The sequence below is a fragment of the Lepidochelys kempii genome, chromosome 5, assembly GCF_965140285.1.
Source record: "Lepidochelys kempii isolate rLepKem1 chromosome 5, rLepKem1.hap1, whole genome shotgun sequence".
Classification (NCBI taxonomy): domain Eukaryota; kingdom Metazoa; phylum Chordata; order Testudines; family Cheloniidae; genus Lepidochelys; species Lepidochelys kempii.
The window spans coordinates 71,182,129-71,204,719 of NC_136384.1; the positions used below are offsets into that span (position 1 = coordinate 71,182,129).

At 42.3% G+C, this 22,591-nt stretch overlaps 1 protein-coding gene across 5 annotated transcripts in view; it reads left to right on the plus strand.

Moving 5' to 3' along the window:
* The window catches only part of CAMK4 (calcium/calmodulin dependent protein kinase IV), a 291,927-nt gene that overhangs the window by 261,607 nt on the left and 7,729 nt on the right, over nucleotides 1–22,591 (plus strand). For all 5 annotated transcript variants that reach the window (XM_073344679.1, XM_073344680.2, XM_073344683.2 and 2 more), the window contains 2 exons: nucleotides 1,066–1,141; nucleotides 22,013–22,139. In XM_073344679.1, coding sequence (XP_073200780.1) covers nucleotides 1,066–1,141; nucleotides 22,013–22,139 — 203 coding nt within the window. The remainder of the gene's footprint in view (nucleotides 1–1,065; nucleotides 1,142–22,012; nucleotides 22,140–22,591) is intronic.

The following is a 22,591-nucleotide window of genomic DNA, read 5'->3' on the forward strand; positions in this document are numbered from 1 at the left end:
GAGTTTCACAGGTTGACTGTGCACTGAGTGAAGAAGAGCTTCTTCCTTTTATTTGTTTTATTTGGCTCCCCCTGCTGATATTAGGCTACTTTGCCTCAGGAAGATATGGCTGGTTGGCAGCTGGCAGAGTCAGAGGCTTCTGATAATGGTGTTCAGGGGAGTACAACAGCTGACAGGGCTGGTCAGAAACTTGTCAGGGAGTGGGGAAAATACAAAACCTTTGAAAGTTGTGGGGAACAGAGGGGTATTTTCAAGGAGGCACGTCATGGCGTATATAGTGTGCATGCAGGTGTGTGCATAACAGCAGGAGTATGTATCTCATATCAAGCATAGGCAGCAAGTGCATATCTTACATGAAGCACACATCATACTCTTGGCTGTTCTTCAGCATCATCCATGGGTTGAGCTCCTCTGGTGAATAATGGCTCCTCTTTGCCATTTCAGAATTGTGAGTCTCCTCAGGTACTGCCTCTCCCTTGTGCCCTACTGTGGCAATTGCAATTGACTGGAATGCTCTTGCTGTCTGTTCCCAGGGTTGAACTCCTTGAGTTGGGCAATAGGATAGGGCTCTTTCAAGTTCTTGACTCTGGAGTGATCCTTCTTGCAGCTTTCCACGCCCAAGAGTGTCAGTCTTTAGCAAACAGCACCCTATTCCTCCCATGAGAGGCTGAACATGAGAAAATCTAAAACAAATAGATTTGGGCAGGGAGAGACATAGATGGGGTCAGAAAAAGGACTTGTAATGGAGAGTGGGTTTCAATTATAGCGACATTATAGCCTTCAATTATAGCCTTAATTTTAGCGACAACTTGACTTCAGAATTACTGGAACTATTAAAAAAATACAAATGTCATGTAGTCAGTAAAACTCAAGCTCCTGGGAGTTTTACCTAAGTAAAGACTTTCAGAGTGAGGCCCTATTTGTTCTACAGTACTTGAAGAGGACACATTGCAATTACATTCTGAGTTAAGAAGTCAGACGTGTATGAAATTCCTGACCTTTATTAGTAGTATTTATTTCTGCATTAAACTTTTGTTTTAGTGACAATGTTTTTATCATCTGCAGCTCCAGAGATTCTACGCGGATGTGCCTATGGCCCAGAGGTGGACATGTGGTCTTTGGGAATAATCACCTACATCCTGTAAGTTTAGACAGTAATACTCAGTGAAATATAAAATATGGTGTTTTGATGTTTCATTTTCTAGGCCACAGATTTTTCTGACATTCTGAACTGTGCTAACAGAAAGTGAAAAAATTCTTAATTTGTTTTATGTGAGTTATATTTTTAATGGTATTTAAATGATTTGAAGGTTGAAGGAGCACTGATAAGATTCAAGTAATACATTTGCATATATAGCATAATATCGCTTGTCTAAATTACTGCAAACACTCATTAAAAATGAAAGAATTATAAAAATCATTTATTTTTGCCATTTATTATGTTTATTTTTTGCATTTCACTCAGCATGGACAATGAAACTAGATGGGCTTATTTATAATCATTTATGTGTCATATTTTTAGCACAGTGTTGTGTTTGGGTTGAAAAAGCTCAAGGGCAATGTTTCCATTTCCATGTTTCAGTGTTTTAATAACTAGATTCATTATTGATATCCCCCCCCCCCCCAGTAAAAACTTAACTTTGTACTTAGACTGCTTAAGTATCCCTTTTAAGATACTTTATACAGGATAAACATATTACTCCAAATGATATCTGGACACACTGAATAATGGGTGATTCTTTTTAAATCTTGATTAAATACTGTAAATAAAGCTTTTCCTTGTCTTTCATATGTGTTTTGCCTCTTTAGATTATAAGTGCCTAAGGACAGAGACCATGTAAAATAGTGTTCTTCATGTCTAAATAAATAACAGTAAAACACTTACGAGCTGTAGAAAATATCTACATCGCAAATATCATAGGCAATGCCACATTGTATTTGCCACTAATAAATACTTAAGGATATACAATCATCCCACAAAGATTTTGGATATAAACTTAGTTGTTATGAACTTTGTACGTTCTTGGGCTGCATTAGGGGAGCTTTGCCCCACTCGGCTGCTGAATAACTGCCCTAAAGCTGGTTTAGCTGGCTTGCAGGAATTGTCCTTATGCCCTGGCAAGTGCCAGTTGCCATAATGTCTTGGCAACTGGTGTAACTTGGCACATCCCAGGGAACCAACCTGGCTCAGAGCACACAGGAATAAGGAAGCACAAAGCTGAGAACTCCTCAGATGCAGCAGAGGATCTGGCACACTGTTTGTATTTCCTTTTAGGGAACAGAGCACTTACTAAACTATATTGTAAATAAAATTACTAGTGTGCTTAGATATTATACAGTGAGGAGTGTGCCACAAAAACCTGGACAGAAAAGAATAAAATAGAATTGTGCTCTGATGCAAGTTGAGAATAGAAGCAATTATCTTTTCAAAAGAGCGGACACAGTGGGCCAAAAAGAAATCAAAGCACATGACTGCAATTGAGCTGCCTTGTAATAGCAAGGAGCACAGCTGCACCAGGGTTTCTGGGGACTTCAGCCTCCAACATTTTTGGTGCCATGATTCCAAATGCCATTGCTGCTGATTCACATCCAGCTTCTCATCTGGAAGTCTGCCATGCAGTTAAGCAGAAAAGAAACGGTGAGCTGTTGGGCACAGAGAGTGGGGAGAGGCATGGCCTGCCCACCCAAAAGAAAAAGAAGTTTGTTTGATCTATTTCTGGATTGAAATGATCCATAATCATAAAAATATTTGATGTTTCACTTTACAGTTTAAACTCAATACTGTTCTGTAGCCAGAGATATAACTGACAAAGGATTGTAAGATCCAAAGTGTCCCAAACTTTTTTAGGCAAACAAGTTTTCTACAGTGTTGTGCACTGTTTACACAACTGTCTTTGCCAGTTTAGGCCCAAATATTCAAACAGAGAAGTCTAAAGTTAGGCACCTAACTCTGTAGTTTGGTATCTAAATAAGAATGACCTGTTTTTCAGTGGTGAGTATTGCAGTTATTTTATTTTGCATAAATGAAATGCTTCTGAAGAAGGTTTTTGACAGTTGAAGGTCATTGTGCATTGTACATGCTGTACATGCTGTTGTTCTGACCCTTCTCCTTATGGGAGAATGAGCGACTTCCGTTAGTCCTGTGGCAATATTGATGCTAGGCTGATGTGTTTTCTTTTGTGCAGCATGTTTGTGGCATGATTTCAGTCAGTACATTCTGGGAAGGGGGAAGAAAACAGGGTTTTTTTATTTATATATATATATGTGTGTGTGTGTACATTTTCTCTCTCACACACACACACAAAATATATATAAAATATAGCTGACAAATTGTTTTAATACAAAATCTTGGGAAATGCAGTTTTTTTATATAAAACATAAATAAGATCAGCGATCTTCTTTCATTTTCCTGTAAAATAATAAGTTACACTATCTCCTTAATATAAGAAATTAGAGTATGATTGATAGGAAAGAATAAAAGATTCTTAAAGGAGATTTGCTACATGCAGGTCATAAGTTATTAGTGTAAACCTCAGATCTGTGGTTTGTGTATTGAAGAGGAACACAGGCAGTTTTGCATTTTGGAACCTACTTTTCTGGATTCCTATGATCATTTTGTTGTCCGTTATTCTCTTATAACAAAATTTGTTTCCCCGTCTCAAGACCTGCCACAAATCTGCCCTGGAGTACACCTCAGACCTTGTCTCTTATATCCAGCTTTACCCCTTCCCCTCTAATGCAAGTTATATCGGGGCAGATCCTTAGCTATTGTAAATTATTATCATTGTTCCATGAAAGTTGATGGACAATTTACACCAGCAGAAGATCTGCCTTGTATTCTTTTATAAAGACGTATCCAGAAATCCCATCCCACATTAGAGAGGCACATAGTAATTAACAAATATGAGGCCCCTTGTCTATAGTCAGTGTTGCACTGGTTTAATGAAAATTGTGATTTTTTTTTTTACCCACTTAATTTACTTGGTACAAAACACAATGTGGATATTCTTAATCCAATTTAGACCTGGTTTATATTGCTTTATCTTAATTTGATAAGGAATCGATTTAAGGTAAATCAATATAAATCTGGTTTAAGTCGAGTGTCCACACTATGTTTTGCACCAGTTTATTGAAATCATTTTCAAATTACAGCTTTATTTAAACTGGTCTAACTTTGAATATAGAACAGAAGACCATGGGCATAGGTGGAACATTTAACTATTTGGAGTAGAAGCATAGACATGAGCAGTAGTAATAATGTGTAGGAGAGTCACCTATTCTATGAAATTCTCTTTCAGTTCACATGATAAGCATTACAAACATACGGTGTTAATGAGTCACTGTGACAATATTTGTAGCAGTAGATAGAGAATAGTTTATCAGAGCCTGCAACTGGAGCAGACAGAATAAGTGCAAGAACCATATATAAGCACCCACAACAAAGCCGGATAGCATTGAAATGTTGCAATTGGTGAGGCATTGTTACATTTAGTAGTCAATGTGCAATTATGTTTTTTCCAGATTATCTCTAGGACAACTGTATTCTACTTTATTGCAAAATCTAACCCTTGATGCAGTGACACCCGTTTATAGCTGTGTCATTCCTAATGCATTAACTCTGCACAATTCTAGATGGAGTTAAATTTTAAAAGGATTTAGCTTTGATTTGAAGAAACCTTGTTTTTCTTGTCAAATTGGATGCTATTAGCATATTTCCTCTTTAATTATGCTGGTTACAAGAGCTTCAACTGGTCTTGCTGAAATGAAGTCCTTAGCCCCCTGAGAACTACAGGATTTTCCCCCCACTGTTTACATTTGAGATTTCATTTGATATTCAGAAAAGGAAGTATTCTCCTGCATTATGCATGACTTAGCTCATATGGAGGCTCAGTAAACTAGCTGTCACATGCAACTACACTACAGCAATTAAGGGTCATTTTCACCCACTATTTAATCATTGTGTCCACAGTTATAAGCAGCAAGATGTCAGATCTCTAACAAATAGGAAACTACAAAATGTTACTACTTGGTGCATTTTGTGCAAGGGCAGGAAAGAACCTGAAGATGGGAAGCTGAGGTGGTTTTACACTGCTGAGCCGATGTAAACTGAGCTGGTGCTTCCTGCTGGATCACTGTCAGGGATTGAAGTGAGCTGTAGCTCACGAAAGCTTATGCTCAAATAAATTGGTTAGTCTCTAAGGTGCCACAAGTACTCCTTTTCTTTTTGCGAATACAGACTAACATGGCTGTTACTCTGAAACCTGTCAGGGATTGTTTCCTGAATTGTGTTCAAAGCATTGGTAATGGGGGAAAGGAGAAAATAAGAGGGCTCTTAGAGGCCAGATTCTGAAAGGTTCTGAGTGTGCAACCTGCCTCTGAAGTCAGTGAGGATCGAGGTTGTTCTGCACTTGCAGGGTTGGGCCCTCTCAGATGATAGTAAAATGGACCAATTTTATGCCTTAGTATTTCAATTCCAGTTAACATTACTAATGTTTTACTATAAGTGTTCCAGTAAGTTTAGAGGAGGGAGAAGCACCGGGGCAGAAAATAAGAAAAAGACAGAGAAGGTGGCAGAACAGTGATGAGCCACCATATCAACAGGAATTGGATTTTGACCTCGTTGGTATTACTGAAACCTCGTGGGCAGATTTCCATGATTGGAATGTTAAAATCACTGGTTATAACCTATATGGGAAACATCAACTGGTAAAAGGAGAGGAGGAGTGACACTCTGTCAAAAACAACATTATCTGTTTCCAAGTCACTGACAACTCAGAGGAAAATGATCTTGAATGCTTATGGTCAGTGTCCTAATAGATACAGCACAAAATGAGGCACCTGCTGGTGTCTGGTACAGAACACCAAATCACACCAGAGAACAGGGTGACCTGCTCCTTAAGTATACATCTATCATGTATAGGAAAAAGGGCTGTGGGACTTCAATCCAAGTGACGTGCTGCAGATCTCATGCTGCTAGTATTAAAATGTCCTTGGAATTTCTGAATATTATAGATGGCAGTTTATTAACTTAGGGGGGGAGGGATAGCTCAGTGGTTTGAGCATTGGCCTGCTAAACCCAGGGTTGTGAGTTCAATCCTTGAGGGGGCCATTTAGGGATCTGGGGCAAAAACTGGGGGGATTGGTCCTGCTTTGAGCAGGGGGTTGGACTAGATGACCTCCTGAGGTCCCTTCCAACCCTGATAGTCTATGATTCTATGAACTCAAAAAGTGTGGCATCCAACATGGAATTCTCCTGTATTTGACTTCCTCTTAACAGATAAAGAAACCACAGAACTAAAAATTAGTGGTAGCTTAGGTACAGATGATAATGGCTTGAACACATTTATGTTCAAACAGAATAAAGCACAAACCAGTAATATATACACTTTGTGCTTTAAAAGGGCCAATTTCACAAAGCTGAGAACAAATATGAGCCAAGTCAACTGTGAGAAAGAATTTTAAAAGAAAAGTGAGAATGATAATGTGTAACTGTTTAAGAACATTCTATTCGAAGCCCAGAGTGCCACAATTGTGAAAGAAGCCTATAATGGTTAAAAAAGCAACAAACAAACCTGGTTTAGAAGGGAATGAAATAAATATTGTGACTGTGTCCCCCCATAAGGCTTTATGGAAATATGCTTATGAATGTATATATGACATAACTGAAATATGTTTTTTTATGCTACATATGTCATGTAACATATCTCTGTAAAGGTTATGATCTACTGAATACATTTCTCCTATTTGTCTGCATGTATCATTTTTGTACTTGAAGTTAAGAATATTGGCTGTATACTTGCTTGATTTCTAAGGAAGCTTTGTAAGGCATTTGGTCAGCTTCTTTAGAAAGAAATTTGCTAAGTTAAGTGTCCAATCAAGAAGCACTTCAGGAACAATGGATCTTCGAACGCTTCAATCCATATAAGAAGTCTACTTGAGGACGTTCAAGGTAGCATGTGAACCATGGCTGCTATCTGTAGTTCTGAGTCATGCATAGACATGTGACTTGCCCATGTGACTCCAAAACTCCATCTTGGAGCTGAACTTTGCATAGGAGAGAGGAGGGGGTCTCCACCCACAAGAGAAAGTCTATTTAAGCCCATGGGAGACCCCTCCATTTTGTCTTCAGATAGCTAAAGAGAGAGCCTCTCCACCCCCAAGGATACCTGAAAGAAACTGGAACAAAGGACAGTAACTAAAAAAGGGAACCTTAAAAAAGGGAAGAAGGAGGATCCTGGGAACTACAGGCCAGTCAGCCTCACCTCAGTCCCTGGAAAAATCATGGAACAGGTCCTCAAAGAATCAATCCTGAAGCACTTGCATGAGAGGAAAGTGATCAGGAACAGCCAGCATGGATTCACCAAGGGAAGGTCATGCCTGACTAATCTAATTGCCTTTTATGATGAGATTACTGGTTCTGTGGATGAAGGGAAAGCAGTGGGTGTATTGTTTCTTGACTTTAGCAAAGCTTTTGACACGGTCTCCCACAGTATTCTTGTCAGCAAGTTAAGGAAGTATGGGCTGGATGAATGCACTATAAGGTGGGTAGAAAGCTGGCTAGATTGTCGGGCTCAACGGGTAGTGATCAATGGCTCCATGTCTAGTTGGCAGCCGGTATCAAGTGGAGTGCCCCAAGGGTCGGTCCTGCGGCCGGTTTTGTTCAATATCTTCATTAATGATCTGGAGGATGGTGTGGATTGCACTCTCAGCAAATTTGCGGATGATACTAAACTGGGAGGAGTGGTAGATACGCTGGAGGGGAGGGATAGGATACAGAAGGACCTAGACAAATTGGAGGATTGGGCCAAAAGAAATCTGATGAGGTTCAATAAGGATAAGTGCAGGGTCCTGCACTTAGGACGGAAGAACCCAATGCACAGCTACAGACTAGGGACCGAATGGCTAGGCAGCAGTTCTGCGGAAAAGGACCTAGGGGTTACAGTGGACGAGAAGCTGGATATGAGTCAGCAGTGTGCCCTTGTTGCCAAGAAGGCCAATGGCATTTTGGGATGTATAAGTAGGGGCATAGCGAGCAGATTGAGGGACGTGATCGTTCCCCTCTATTCGACATTGGTGAGGCCTCATCTGGAGTACTGTGTCCAGTTTTGGGCCCCACACTACAAGAAGGATGTGGAAAAATTGGAGAGAGTCCAGCGAAGGGCAACAAAAATGATTAGGGGGCTGGAACACATGACTTATGAGGAGAGGCTGAGGGAGCTGGGATTGTTTAGCCTGCAGAAGAGAAGAATGAGGGGGGATTTGATAGCTGCTTTCAACTACCTGAAAGGGGGTTCCAAAGAGGATGGCTCTAGACTGATCTCAATGGTAGCAGATGACAGAACGAGGAGTAATGGTCTCAAGTTGCAGTGGGGGAGGTTTAGATTGGATATTAGGAAAAACTTTTTCACTAAGAGGGTGGTGAAACACTGGAATGCGTTACCTAGGGAGGTGGTAGAATCTCCTTCCTTAGAGGTTTTTAAGGTCAGGCTTACAAAGCCCTGGCTGGGATGATTTAACTGGGAATTGGTCCTGCTTCGAGCAGGGGGTTGGACTAGATGACCTTCTGGGGTCCCTTCCAACCCTGATATTCTATGATTCTATGAACTACAGTGGGTGTGAGTGATTGCTGGACCCCGACTAGAAGGAGACTAGTATGTAAAAGAAAGCTTACTGGAACTGGTGAGGTTTTATCTTTATTCAGTTTGATTAGACATAGACTTGCGTGTTCTATTTTATTTTGCTTGGTAATTCACTTTGTTCTGTCTGTTACTACTTGGAACCACTTAAATCCTACTTTCTGTATTTAATAAAATCACTTTTTACTTATTAATTAAACCAGAGTATGTATTAATACCTGCCGGGGGATGGGGAGAGCAGCTGTGGATATCTCTCTGTCAGTGTTATAGAGGGCGTACAATTTATGAGTTTACCTTGTATAAGCTTTATACAGGGTAAAACTGATTCATTTAGGGTTTGGACCCCATTGGGAGTTGGGCATCTGAGTGTCAAGGATAGGAACACTTCCTTAAGTTGCTTTGCGTTAAGCAGACAGCTGTTAGGGGACATGGTTCAGACCTAAGTCTGGGTTTGCAGCAGGCTAACGGGTCTGCTCAAACCAGGCAGGGCACTGAAGTCCTAAGCTGGCAGGGCAGGAAAGCAGGAGCAGAAGTAGTCTTTGCACTTCAGTTGACAACCCCCAGGGGGTTTCTGTGATCCAACCCATCACAGTGGCATAGTCGAGGAGGGTCTGTGCACAGCTGATTGCTTTGAGATACTGGTAGTGATTTTAAGTGAGTTTTAAGTGTGGTGGCTGGAGAACAGACAAAGTGGTTACTGGTTTGTTATTTTCTGTTTGCTTATTTCAGGTAAGGGAAATAAGGACAGAAAAGGAAGCAAAATAAGTAAGAGTGAAGATCAGAGGAAGCTAGAACTGCACAGGTTGCAAATTACCCAGAAAGTCTGAACACTGGGCGCTGGGAAAGTCTCTGTTAACTAAGAAGCCCCTGAGATGAGTGCATCCCAGTTTCAGTAAACTGCAGAGGGGGCGTGGCCCAGCACAAGAACGCAGGAAAATGACTATCAGTAAAGCAGCTCATAAACTAGAGCTGGCTCGACTGGAAGCAAAAGAGAAAGAAAATGAACACAAGAGATGGATGGAATTAAGACAATTAGAAATTAATGCAGAGGAGACTGCCCACAAGAGAGCTGTGGAGGCAGAAACAGCCAGGGAGGAAGCTGCCCACAAGAGAGCTACGGAGGCAGAAGAGGCTGCCCACAAGAGAGCTGTGGAGGCAGAAGAGGCTGCCCACAAGAGAGCTATGGAGGCAGAAACAGCCAGGGAGGAGGCTGCCCACAAAAGAGCTAGGGAGGCCCAGAAGCATGAACTGGCTGTTATGGAGTTGAAGAGACAAAACCCTTCAGCTGCTGGCTCCATGTCCTGAAAAATCCACAAATGGGAGCGACTATGTCCCCAGTATGATGAATCCAGCAATACTGCTGAATATTTCATCACCTTTGAGAGACTGTGCACCCTCTGTGCAATCCCTGAAGACCAAAAGATGACCACATTGGTAGCAAAATTGACTGGCAGAGCTCTGGACATATTCTATAAGATGCCTATTGATGATGCTTCAAACTATGGTAAATTTAAGGAACTGGTTCTGAAACCTACAGGGTTAAATTCAGGAGTCTTAAGAGGGGATCTGGAATGAGTAATGTGGCTAATGTAAATGAAATGAGAAATATGATAGATAAGTTGGTGAGGGGGAAAGGTGTTACAAGCTTTGAAGGAATGTGTGATTTGGTTACTCAGGAACAGTTCCTAAATATGTGCAGTGATGATGTAAAACAGTATTTGTGGGACAAAAAGGCGGATGCAGTGGGTGAATTAGCTGGGTTTGCAGACTCCTATGAGCAAGCGCAAGCTGCCATTAAACACAAACCACTGGCCGAGGGGGACAGGATTGGGGGAAAGCAGAACCACCATTTTACCCCTGGGAAAAAGGAGGCTGGGCGTTCACCTCCCCATTTCCCTGTTACTCGTCCCAAGTCTCCTGTACATGCAGAGGAGCCCAAGAGGTGCTACCATTGTAAGTCCACTGAGCACCTGAGGAATAAGTGTCCCTTGCTGAGTGGGAACTGGCAGCAAGTAACACATGAAGCTGCTACTTCTCAGAGCCAGACTGAGGCCTCTTTCTACACAGGATTTGTAAAACTTGCTTTCACACAACCAATCAGTGAGCATATGGATGCTGTTAAAATCAATGGTGAAGCGCTTCTTGGATTAAGGGACACAAGTGCTGAGATTTCTGTGGTCAGGAGGGACCTGATCCAGGAGGAGGATTTGTTGCCAGGTAAAATGGCAGAATTAGAACTGGTGGGAGGTAACAAAGTCCTTGCACCTTTAGCTAAAGTACACATGCAACCTGAGGATTTGCAGGCTGAACTGACTGTTGCAACGGTGGCATACAATTTTGCACCGTTCCTACTGGGGAATGATTTCTTTAATGTGGCAGAATCTGTCCCAGGGTTGGTTAGCAGTGAGAAGGACTCTTGTGCTAAAAGCCCTGGTGGGAGGGAGGATGAGGCAGGGCAGTAAAGTCACATGGACTGCTGGGGGAATAGCAGAGTGTCTCTTAGATTCCTATGTAGTGGTAAAGACTGCAGCTTTGGAGGCAGGGATGGTTGTAGCCAGTTCCTGTAGCCCCGGGGTTCAAGGCAAGTTCCAGAGGGAGGGGCTGGATGAAGCCAGCTCCTGTCCCGTGATCATCTCCCCAGCGGAGGGGAATGTACCACCTTGTAACAGGGGGGCCACCCCAGCAGCCAGGCCTGCCCTAGGGTGCACAGAGACATGTGTCCCAAAGGTGGAATTTGGGGTCCTGGTAACTGCTGTGGTGGGAACAGACCCCAAGGACTCTGTAGCAGGAAGCAAGCCCAACCTGAGTGAAAAGGGGAGAATTTTGCTGGCCAGTGAAGGGTCTGTCATAGCTGGTAGCTGTGAGCCCACAGCTGGACCAGGGTCACCTTCCCTTTTTGGGGACACAGGAGTGTCTGACCCAGAGGGGAGCCCAGAGAGGGAAGCCCAGATGGAAGGTGAGGGGGGCTGGAGAGTCCGCCCACCTTTTGTAGGGAGGATCTTTTCCAGGAGGAGGGTGAAAAGTCTGCATTTAAAAGCCAGACCCCTCTCCTGTGGATCAGGTTTTAAGGGAAAACTGAGGGTCAGATCTTCTGGAAGGGGGGTGTCCATCCAGATGACCTTTTGAGAACAGAAAGTGGGGTGTCCAAAGGGGTTTTACCAATCCAAGGCACTCCATTGAAAGATGTTGTTCTTGCTACACTTGTAAGAGATAAAACTGTCTCTCCAAGACAGGAGGGGGGAAATCTCTGCATGGGTGAAACTTCGCAAGGGAGTGGAGTGCAGCCCAGAGAAATTCCAGAGGGAGGGGCCGAGGGCAGGCACGGTTGCAGCACACCCTTTCCTTGCCAAAGCCCCAAACCCATGCCTGAATTGAAAGCCTTCTTCAAAGAGGCAGAAGAGTCTGCATCAGAGTGCCTACCAGGGGGCTCAAAGAACTGGAAAATACAGTAGACACTAAACAAGCTAAATTGTGTGAACAAAGCCTCTCCACCGTAGATTTGCTGTTAATCTTGTGTCTTTACTATTTCATCTATGGGTCAAGACAAAAAGAAGTTAATACTAGTGTTTAACCCTTTAAAGATGTGGGACAGACCTGATTTGTGGAAGAAACTGTTGTACATGCTGGGGATGGTGACAAGACAGCCCCACAAGCATGTTACTTTTCAGCCTATACCTGTAAACAGACTAGAAGCTTGGCACAGCAGCAAAAGCATAACAGGCCCTTGCTGCTGTGTAGAGAGGGAAACTGAGGCACACCGTCTCATGGCATTGGTGGCTAAATGCCAAGACACCTACACTTTAACAGATATTGCTGTATGCATTCTGTTAGCAATAATACACCCCAACTTGTGTTCAGGCATCTGGGCTCCAGGAACCCCAAAACTGGCTAGAACACTTCTGAATGACATCATATGGTGTAAAGGTACTGAAAAGGAGTGTGATCAAAGACAAATGGAGATTCTACATGTACTGCCTCTGTCACGGACAGTGTCCAAGTCTCTGGCAGTAAGTTCAGGAGGAGGGTGTGACGGTGCTCCCATAAGTCTTTATGGAAATATGCTTATGAATGTATATATGACATAACTGGAATATGTTTTATGCAACATATGCCATGTAACATATCTCTGTAAAGGTGGTGATCTACTGAATACATTCCTCCTATTTATATGTATGTATCATTTTTGTACTTGAAGTTATGAATATTGGCTGTATACTTGCTTGATTTCTAAGGAAGCTTTGTAAGGCATTTGGTCAGCTTCTTTAGAAAGAAATTTGCTAAGTTAAGTGTCCAATCAAGAAGCTGCTTCAGGAACAATGGATCTTCGAATGCTTCAATCCATATAAGAAGTCTACTTGAGGACGTTCAAGGTAGCATGTGAACCATGGCTGCTACCTGTAGTTCTGAGTCATGCATGGACATGTGACTTGCCCATGTGACTCCAAAACTCCATCTTGGAGCTGAACTTTGCATAGGAGAGAGGAGGGGGTCTCCACCCACAAGAGAAAGTCTATTTAAGCCCATGGGAGACCCCTCCATTTTGTCTTCAGATGGCTAAAGAGGGAGCCTCTCCACCCCCAAGGATACCTGAAAGAAACTGGAACAAAGGACAGTAACTACAGTGGGTGTGAGTGATTGCTGGACCCCGACTAGAAGGAGACTAGTCTGTAAAAGAAAGCTTACTGGAACTGGTGAGGTTTTATCTTTATTCAGTTTGATTAGACGTAGACTTGCATGTTCTATTTTATTTTGCTTGGTAATTCACTTTGTTCTGTCTGTTACTACTTGGAACCACTTAAATCCTACTTTCTGTATTTAATAAAATCACTTTTTACTTATTAATTAACCCAGAGTATGTATTAATATCTGCCGGGGGGGATGGGGAGGAGGAACAGCTGTGGATATCTCTCTGTCAGTGTTATAGAGGGCGTACAATTTATGAATTTACCTTGTATAAGCTTTATACAGGGTAAAACTGATTCATTTAGGGTTTGGACCCCATTGGAAGTTGGGCATCTGAGTGTCAAGGACAGGAAAACTTCCTAAGTTGCTTTCAATTAAGTCTACAGTTGTTAGGGGACGTGGTTCAGACCTGAGTCTGGGTTTGCAGCAGGCTAGCGGGTCTGGCTCAAACCAGGCACGGCACTGAAGTCCTAAGCTGACAGGGCAGGAAAGCAGGAGCAGAAGTAGTCTTGGCACATCAGTTGGCAACCCCTAGGGGGTTTCTGTGATCCAATTCGTCACAAATATATCAATTATATCAGATTTATTATATTATATATAAACACATACACACGAAATGGAAGAAAGGAAAAGTTGATAGTAATGAATATAAATCAGAAGCTAGTAATTGTAGTAAATTGATAGGTAAAAGGACACAAGAGAACTTGTGGCCAGCAGAGTTTGGTACAATAAGGAAGAGATTTAGCAACAAATAGAACCTGGCAATGATATTGGTTTATTACTGGATGGAAATTGTAGAATTGTTAATAATAATGCAGAAAAGGCAGAAGTGTTCAATAATTTTTTCTGCTCTGTGTTTGGGGGTAAAAACAGATGATGAAAGCATATCATATGATGATGAAATACTTTCAATTTCACCAGTAACTCAGGGGGATGTTAAACAGCAGCTACTAAAGTTAGACATTTTTAAATCAGCAGGTCCAGATGACTTGCACCCAAGAGTTTTAAAAAAGTAGGCTGAAGAAATCTCTAGATGATTTTTAATAAGTCTTGGATCACTGAGGAAGTTCCAGAAGAAAGCTAATATTGTGCCACTATTTTAGAAGGGTAAACAGGACAATGTGGATAATTACAGGCCTGCCAGTCTGACACTGATCCTGGGCAAAACAATGGAACGGCTGATATGGGTCTCAATTAATTAAAAAAATTAAACAGTTATATAATTAATACTAGTCAACATGGCTATATGGGAAACAGATCCTGTCAAACATTTTGATATCTCTTTATTATGAGATTACAGGTTTGCTTGAATAAAGGTAATAGTGTTGATATAATATACTTCTGTAAGGCCTTTGACATACCACCACACAAAACTTTGATTAAGAAACTAGAATGATACAAAATCAACATGGAACACATTAAATGGATTAAAAATTGCCTAACTCACAGGTCTCAAAGTGTAAATGTAAACTGGGAGTCGTCATTAACTGGGGTCCCACTCGGACTTGTTCTTTGCTCTGCACTAGTTAACATGTTTATCAATGACCTGGCAGAAAACACAAAATCACTCCTGATAAAGTTTGCGGATGACACTTAAACTCCCTCAAGGCTGGCGTGAAATCAGACCTATGATCACAGAACCATTACCAACTCCCTGACATTCACTTGCCCTGTCCACCCCCAATACTGTATCAGTAGAGACTAGCACAGCAGAAAGAAAAGAAGTGCTAGGTTTCAGAGTAACAGCCGTGTTAGTCTGTATTTGCAAAAAGAAAAGGAGTACTTGTGGCACCTTAGAGACTAACCAATTTATGTGAGCATAAGCTTTCGTGAGCTACAGCTCACTGCATCGGATGCATGCTGTGGAAAATACAGAAGATGTTTTTATACACACAAACCATGAAAAAATGGGTGATTATCACTACAAAAGGTTTTCTCTCCCCCCACCCCACTCTCCTGCTGGTAATAGGTTATGTAAAGTGATCACTCTCCTTACAATGTGTATGATAATCAAGATGGGCCATTTCCAGCACAAATCCAGGGTTTAACAAGAACGTCTGAGGAAGGGGAGAGAGGGGTAGGAAAAAACAAGGGGAGTTGGGTTACCTTGCATAATGACTTAGCCACTCCCAGTCTCTATTCAAGCCTAAGTTAATTGTATCCAATTTGCAAATGAATTCCAATTCAGCAGTCTCGCTGGAATCTGGATTTGAAGTTTTTCTGTTGTAATATCGCAACTTTCATGTCTGTAATCGCATGACCAGAGAGATTGAAGTGTTCTCCGACTGGTTTATGAATGTTATCATTCTTGACATCTGATTTGTGTCCATTTATTCTTTTACGTAGAGACTGTCCAGTTTGACCAATGTACATGGCAGAGGGGCATTGCTGGCACATGATGGCATAGATCACATTGGTAGATGTGCAGGTGAACGAGCCTCTGATAGCGTGGCTGATGTGATTAGGCCCTGTGATGGTGTCCCCTGAATAGATATGTGGGCACAGTTGGCAACGGGCTTTGTTGCAAGGATAGGTTCCTGGGTTAGTGGTTCTGTTGTGTGGTATGTGGTTGCTGGTGAGTATTTGCTTCAGGTTGGGGGGCTGTCTGTAGGCAAGGACTGGCTTGTCTCCCAAGATTTGTGAGAGTGTTGGGTCATCCTTCAGGATAGGTTGTAGATCCTTAATAATGCGTTGGAGGGGTTTTAGTTGGGGGCTGAAGGTGACGGCTAGTGGCGTTCTGTTATTTTCTTTGTTAGGCTTGTCCTGTAGTAGGTGACTTCTGGGAACTCTTCTGGCTCTATCAATCTGTTTCTTCACTTCTGCAGGTGGGTACTGTAGTTGTAAGAATGCATGATAGAGATCTTGTAGGTGTTTGTCTCTGTCTGAGGGGTTGGAGCAAATGCGGTTGTACCGCAGAGCTTGGCTGTAGACAATGGATTGTGTGGTGTGGTCAGGGTGAAAGCTGGAGACATGTAGGTAGGAATAGCGGTCAGTAGGTTTCCAGTATAGGGTGGTGTTTATGTGACCATCGTTTATTAGCACTGTAGTGTCCAGGAAGTGGATCTCTTGTGTGGACTGGACCAGGCTGAGGTTGATGGTGGGATGGCCATAAACCTTCTGTATGTCAATGGGTGCATGATTGCTATTATTTTTTATTTATATCCCAGTAGTGCCCATGATTTGCTAAGAAGACAAGCCATATACAAAAGTTGGGAACAAATATACAGCCAAAACATGTACATTTTATGTGCATTAAATATATTGTTTTGTTTTATAAATAAATATCAGTTGCCTCTGGTCTTCAGACTTGCTGTTATTAGTTACCTAATTTCTACTACATGTCTTGGTAGCTCTCGATAGGGCTCTGACCTTACAGACCAATTGAGTGAGGGCATTCCATGGGAAAAGGGCATCACTGAGGCCAGCACAAAGATGATGGTGGGAGAAGCAGACAAATGGGGTGAAGAGGTCAAGAGGTCAGCAGTCCACTCCTTCCCACCTACTTAAATACAGCACTCAAAGATTTTACTGCTGTAGTCTAACCCACCTCTGCCAGCCTTGTGCATGAATACCGTTCTAAGAATATTCTTAGGCTGGTGTCTCTGTGCTAGCTGCATAACACGATGCAGCCACTCCACCCACAGGCAAGCCGCTACTTTTTCAGAACATTAGTTCCTTGAGCTTTAATGCATCTCACTCATTTTAAAAAACAGGATAGCATGCAAAATATTTGTTTTTCAAAACTAAGATACTGGAGTTTACTGTGTATTTAACTGATAGCACTGCTCTTCACTTTCTTCACAGTTCATTGTTTTCTTATCTTCATTTTGTGTTACCTGTCATATTTACCGACAACATGACAGCAGATACACTAATCCTCTGTAGCATCAGGACACTTATTGATTAGATGGGAGATTACTGTAAAATGATAAGCCTGATTACAGTGTAATGCAAACAAGAGGCAGTGTATTATATAACTGTCACTCATTGTCTTTGCTTTTCATCTGAAATATTGTTGAATGTATCTCATCTGCAAATAGGATCATTATTCAGATAAATTACTGGAATGCATTGTACATACCAGATTTAAGTCCAACCGTTGTATACAATAATTGGGTGTTCTACAACTGGTTTCAGTAGGAGCAGGATTGTAATCAGTGGACCCAATTCAGAGACATATAAATTACGTAATGTTAAATAGGTGCAAGTGTATGAATAAGGTAGTCTAGCAAGTGGGTTTATGTGTGATACATCATGAAGTGGCAGGAAAGTGTACGTTTCTCTAAAGCTAAACTCACTTATTGGATTTATTGAATTTATTGAACTCTCTGATTGGACTTATTGAATTTGGCCCAAGCAATCCAGTGAAATAACTAGCTTTCAATCTCCTGGGTATGTGTGGTTGTTTTTTGTGGTTTTTTTTTTATTTTTTTGGTTCGTTTGTTTGGGTTTTTTTGGTCAATTTGTATTTTAATTTAACCTTAATTCAGCCCCCTTGTACATATGCATTGTAATACAGTCTGAAATTACATGATTACATACTATCTTTCCACAGGATCCCTGCCTCATTCAGTGCAGAGAATAGATGATGCTCATTTAAAGAGCAGCTATTCAGTGTTTTGCTTTATCCCCATTGTTCAGTGTGTGGCCCTAGGCTTATTTACCGCACAATGTTCAAACCGTGTTCTGAAGAGAGAATTATTAATTTCCTCCTGGGCTTTGCTATGTCGTTCATCGCTGTGGTACCTGAGTGCATCAAACATTAATGAATTTATCTTCATAACACCCAGAGGAGGTATGGGGATGATGTTATCACCATTTTACATGTGGGGAACTGAGCACAGAGAGATTAAGCTCAAAAGTACCCTCTAATATTGGATGCCCAATTTGAAATGCCTATGACCTGACTTTTCGGAGTATTAGTAGCATTTTTATAAAGCACTATATATGTTCAAAGCACAGCTCCATTGACTTCACTTGCAGGTATTAGTACTCGGTTCTTCTGCACATCAGACCCTAGGCTATCTCATCAGTCCCCAAAAACTGATGTGCACATAATTAGTGTCCAGTAAAAATTTTGGGTTAAATGACTTGCCCAGAATCACATAGGAACTCTCTGGCAGAGGCAGGGACAGAATCCATTTCTCCAGGGCAGCATTCAACTGCCTTAACTTAGAGAACCATCCTTTATCTTCCTGTAGTCCCCACCGTCATTCTCTATGCACCTTCCATCATCTGCAACAAACGAGGCAGTGGTCCTACAGGCAACAGCCTCCATCACAACACAACCCTGATTCATCCCCAGAGTAGGTCCAATCTGTGCAATGAATGAGACAAATTCCATAGAAAAAATGGTATATAGTCATGTAATTAGACGGTATCATAATACATACTCCAAGGAGCCTGAATTAAGGTTACACAGTCAACCTTAACTGTGGTACTTCCTAACTTTTGAGTGCTTGACTGAATCTTAATGTTTCTAGTATTTTTAATGTGATTTATTAAGATTTTTAAAAAGCAAACTGAAAATACAGGAATTCCATCATAGCATCCGATTGACACCCACATGAGTCTTCATCAGAGTTGATACCTTTAGCCCCACTGCACAGGCTTTTGCCACTTGAGCTAATGGAGTTACTGGAATGGTGAGACTTGGGAATCTTGAGTTCTATTCTAGGCTTTGTAGGATATTGTGCTCTAGTGGACATAGACTCTTCTGCCCATCCCCCCACCTCAAGTGTGATTCCTTCTGCCTCATCCCCTCCAACCTGACCTTGTGTCATCCTGTCTTTTCCCCACACCTGGGGAAGTGATAGAATCATAGAATATCAGGGTTGGAAAGGACCTCAGGAGGTCATCTAGTCCAACCCCCTGCTCAAAGCAGGACCGATCCCCAGTTAAATCATCCCAGCCAGGGCTTTGTCAAGCCTGACCTTTAAAACTTCTAAGGAAGGAGATTCCACCACCTCCCTAGGTAACGCATTCCAGTGTTTCACCACCCTCCTAGTGAAAAAGTTTTTCCTAATATCCAACCTAAATCTCCCCCACTGCAACTTGAGACCATTACTCCTTGTTCTGTCATCTGCTACCACTGAGAACAGTCTAGAGCCATCCTCTTTGGAACCCCCTTTCAGGTAGTTGAAAGCAGCTATCAAATCCCCCCTCATTCTTCTCTTCCGTAGACTAAACATCCCCAGTTCCCTCAGCCTCTACTCATAACTCATGTGTTCCAGTCCCCTAATCATTTTTGTTGCCCTCCGCTGGACTCTTTCCAATTTTTCCACATCCTTCTTGTAGTGTGGGGCCCAAAACTGGACACAGTACTCCAGATGAGGCCTCACCAATGTTGAATAGAGGGGAACGATCACATCCCTCGATCTGCTGGCAATGCCCCTTCCTATACATCCCAAAATGCCATTGGCCTTCTTGGCAACAAGGGCACACTGTTGACTCATATCCAGCTTCTCATCCACTGTAACCCCTAGGTCCTTTTCTGCAGAACTGCTGCTGAGCCATTCGGTCCCTAGTCTGTAGCGGTGCATGGGATTCTTCCGTCCTAAGTGCAGGACTCTGCACTTGTCCTTGTCGAACCTCATCAGATTTCTTTTGGCCCAATCCTCCAATTTGTCTAGGTCCCTCTGTATCCTATCCCTACCCTCCAGCGTATCTACCTCTCCTCCCAGTTTAGTGTCATCTGCAAATTTGCTGAGGGTGCAATCCACACCATCTTCCAGATCATTAATGAAGATATTGAACAAAACCGGCCCCAGGACCGACCCTTGGGGCACTCCACTTGATACCGGCTGCCAACTAGACATGGAGCCATTGATCACTACCCGTTGAGCCTGATAATCTAGCCAGCTTTCTATCCACCTTATAGTCTCACCCTTCTGGACTCCCAGTTCCAGTCTCCTGGCTCACGGCTCACAGTCTCCTCACCCACCTCAGTTCCTTGTCCCCAGTCTCCTTGCCTAGCCAGTCCAAGTTCTCCTCTTCCTGGCTCCTCCTCCAATCTATCTTTCTCCTCCACCCTAGCCTCCTGGCAGTCACCCCTTGCCCACATTCCTCATCTTCACTGGCTCCCAGTCCGAATCCCCCTCTCTAGGCTCCTCATCTAATCTCAATATTGCCCCTGTCCAAAGCTCCTTGTCCCAGTCTTTTTGCGCAGCTACTCCCAGTTCTCCCCCTCTACCCCAGCTTCTCATCTGATCTAGCTCCCCTCCCCCCTCAGTCCCATTTTCCTTGCCCAGACTGTCCTTGTCTCTGCTCTGGCTCCTCATACAATCTCAGTCTCCCCACTAACTATTGGCTCCCAGTCCCCCCACTTCCATCCCCTGTTTCTCTCCCTGGCTCCCATTACCAATCGCCTTGCCCAGCCAGTCCCAATCTTCCCACACCCCAACTCCCAATCCCAGGTTCTGTCCTTCCTCTCCACGAGGCTCCTTATCCCAGCCAATTCTTGTCCCCTCTGAAGTTCTCCTTCATGCTGCCTGGGCCCAGCAGGGTGTTATTGAGATCACAGGAGAGACCGTCTCCCTGCTCTCAGTTCAGATGCCTGGACCTAGACTTGGCACCTCCCCCCTCTAGCTCAAGTGGCAAAAGCCTGTGCAGTGGGGCTAAAGGTATCAAGTACTCTGATGAAGACTCATGTGAAGACTCTGATGAAGACTCATGTGGGTGTCAATCGGATGCTATGATGGAATTCCTGTATTTTCAGTTTGCTTTTTAAAAATCTTAATAAATCACATTAAAAATACTAGAAACATTAAGATTCAGTCAAGCACTCAAAAGTTAGGAAGTACCACAGTTAAGGTTGACTGTGTAACCTTAATTCAGGCTCCTTGGAGTATGTATTATGATACCGTCTAATTACATGACTATATACCATTTTTTCTATGGAATTTGTCTCATTCATTGCACAGATTGGACCTACTCTGGGGATGAATCAGGGTTGTGTTGTGATGGAGGCTGTTGCCTGTAGGACCACTGCCTCGTTTGTTGCAGATGATGGAAGGTGCATAGAGAATGACGGTGGGGACTACAGGAAGATAAAGGATGGTTCTCTAAGTTAAGGCAGTTGAATGCTGCCCTGGAGAAATGGATTCTGTCCCTGCCTCTGCCAGAGAGTTCCTATGTGATTCTGGGCAAGTCATTTAACCCAAAATTTTTACTGGACACTAATTATGTGCACATCAGTCAAGTCTCTCCTCCAAAGCACTGGGTGCAAGAACATCTGAAAGACAAGTTCACCAGAATTTTTTAACATGGGCCAAACACCATTCTTCCTAGCAAGAGAAACAACTGAACTATTTTGCCTGAACGTTTCCAAAATATCCACCCTGAGGCAGACACCCAGCAGGGACAATTTCAGCTCAAACAGTTGAACTCTGACAAAGTTATAATCAACTGAAAACACGTCTTATAATGGAGAGTGTCAGGCAACCTTAATAATAGGTGATGCGATCAGCCCTGCCTATAATGTATATATACATATAGGGACCACTTAAAGTGATATGTATAAAGACCCAAGGAAAGGTTTGTTGTTGTTTTGTTTTTTTAATTAAAAGTAGTTCTGTTTTCACAGGCAGGGTGGGAAAAGAGCTGTGGAGTGGGTAAAAATCACATAGGGAGATGTTCCTTGGAGCCTGAAATCACTTAGATATTTGATAAATTTCGCTCTCTTTTCCCCTTAGACTTTGTGGATTTGAACCATTCTATGATGAAAGGGGAGACCAGTACATGTTTAAAAGAATTTTGAATTGTGAATATGACTTTGTGTCCCCCTGGTGGGATGACGTGTCTCTAAATGCCAAGGATTTGGTAAGTACAACTAGAACACAAAGTGTAACATTTTCTCCGATGCATATGTGACATCGCTCCGCAAAGGCAAACAGTATTTGTGTGGAGTTTTTTCACATATATCTTCATCTCACTTTGATTCCTGCCTATCTTGTTTGCCTGCAAATCAAGACTAATTTGTTAAAATGAAATAATCACCATAGATTCCAGTGGCCTGAACTTCAGAGATGCTGAGTACCTCTTGCCCCTGCTGACATCAGTTAAAGCTGTGGCTTTTAAGTACTCTTGTAAATTAGGCTGTAGAAATTCAGAGATTATTGCAGCACATGTATTTTTTTAAAAAAAGTCTATTAAATTACAGTAAAAAGTCCCCACACTACATCATACGTCACTTATTCAAGATCAGGTTAATATTCAAAGAACCTGGCTAAAGATTCTAGTGTCTGACTTTTTTTGTAGGTATCATTTCTTTG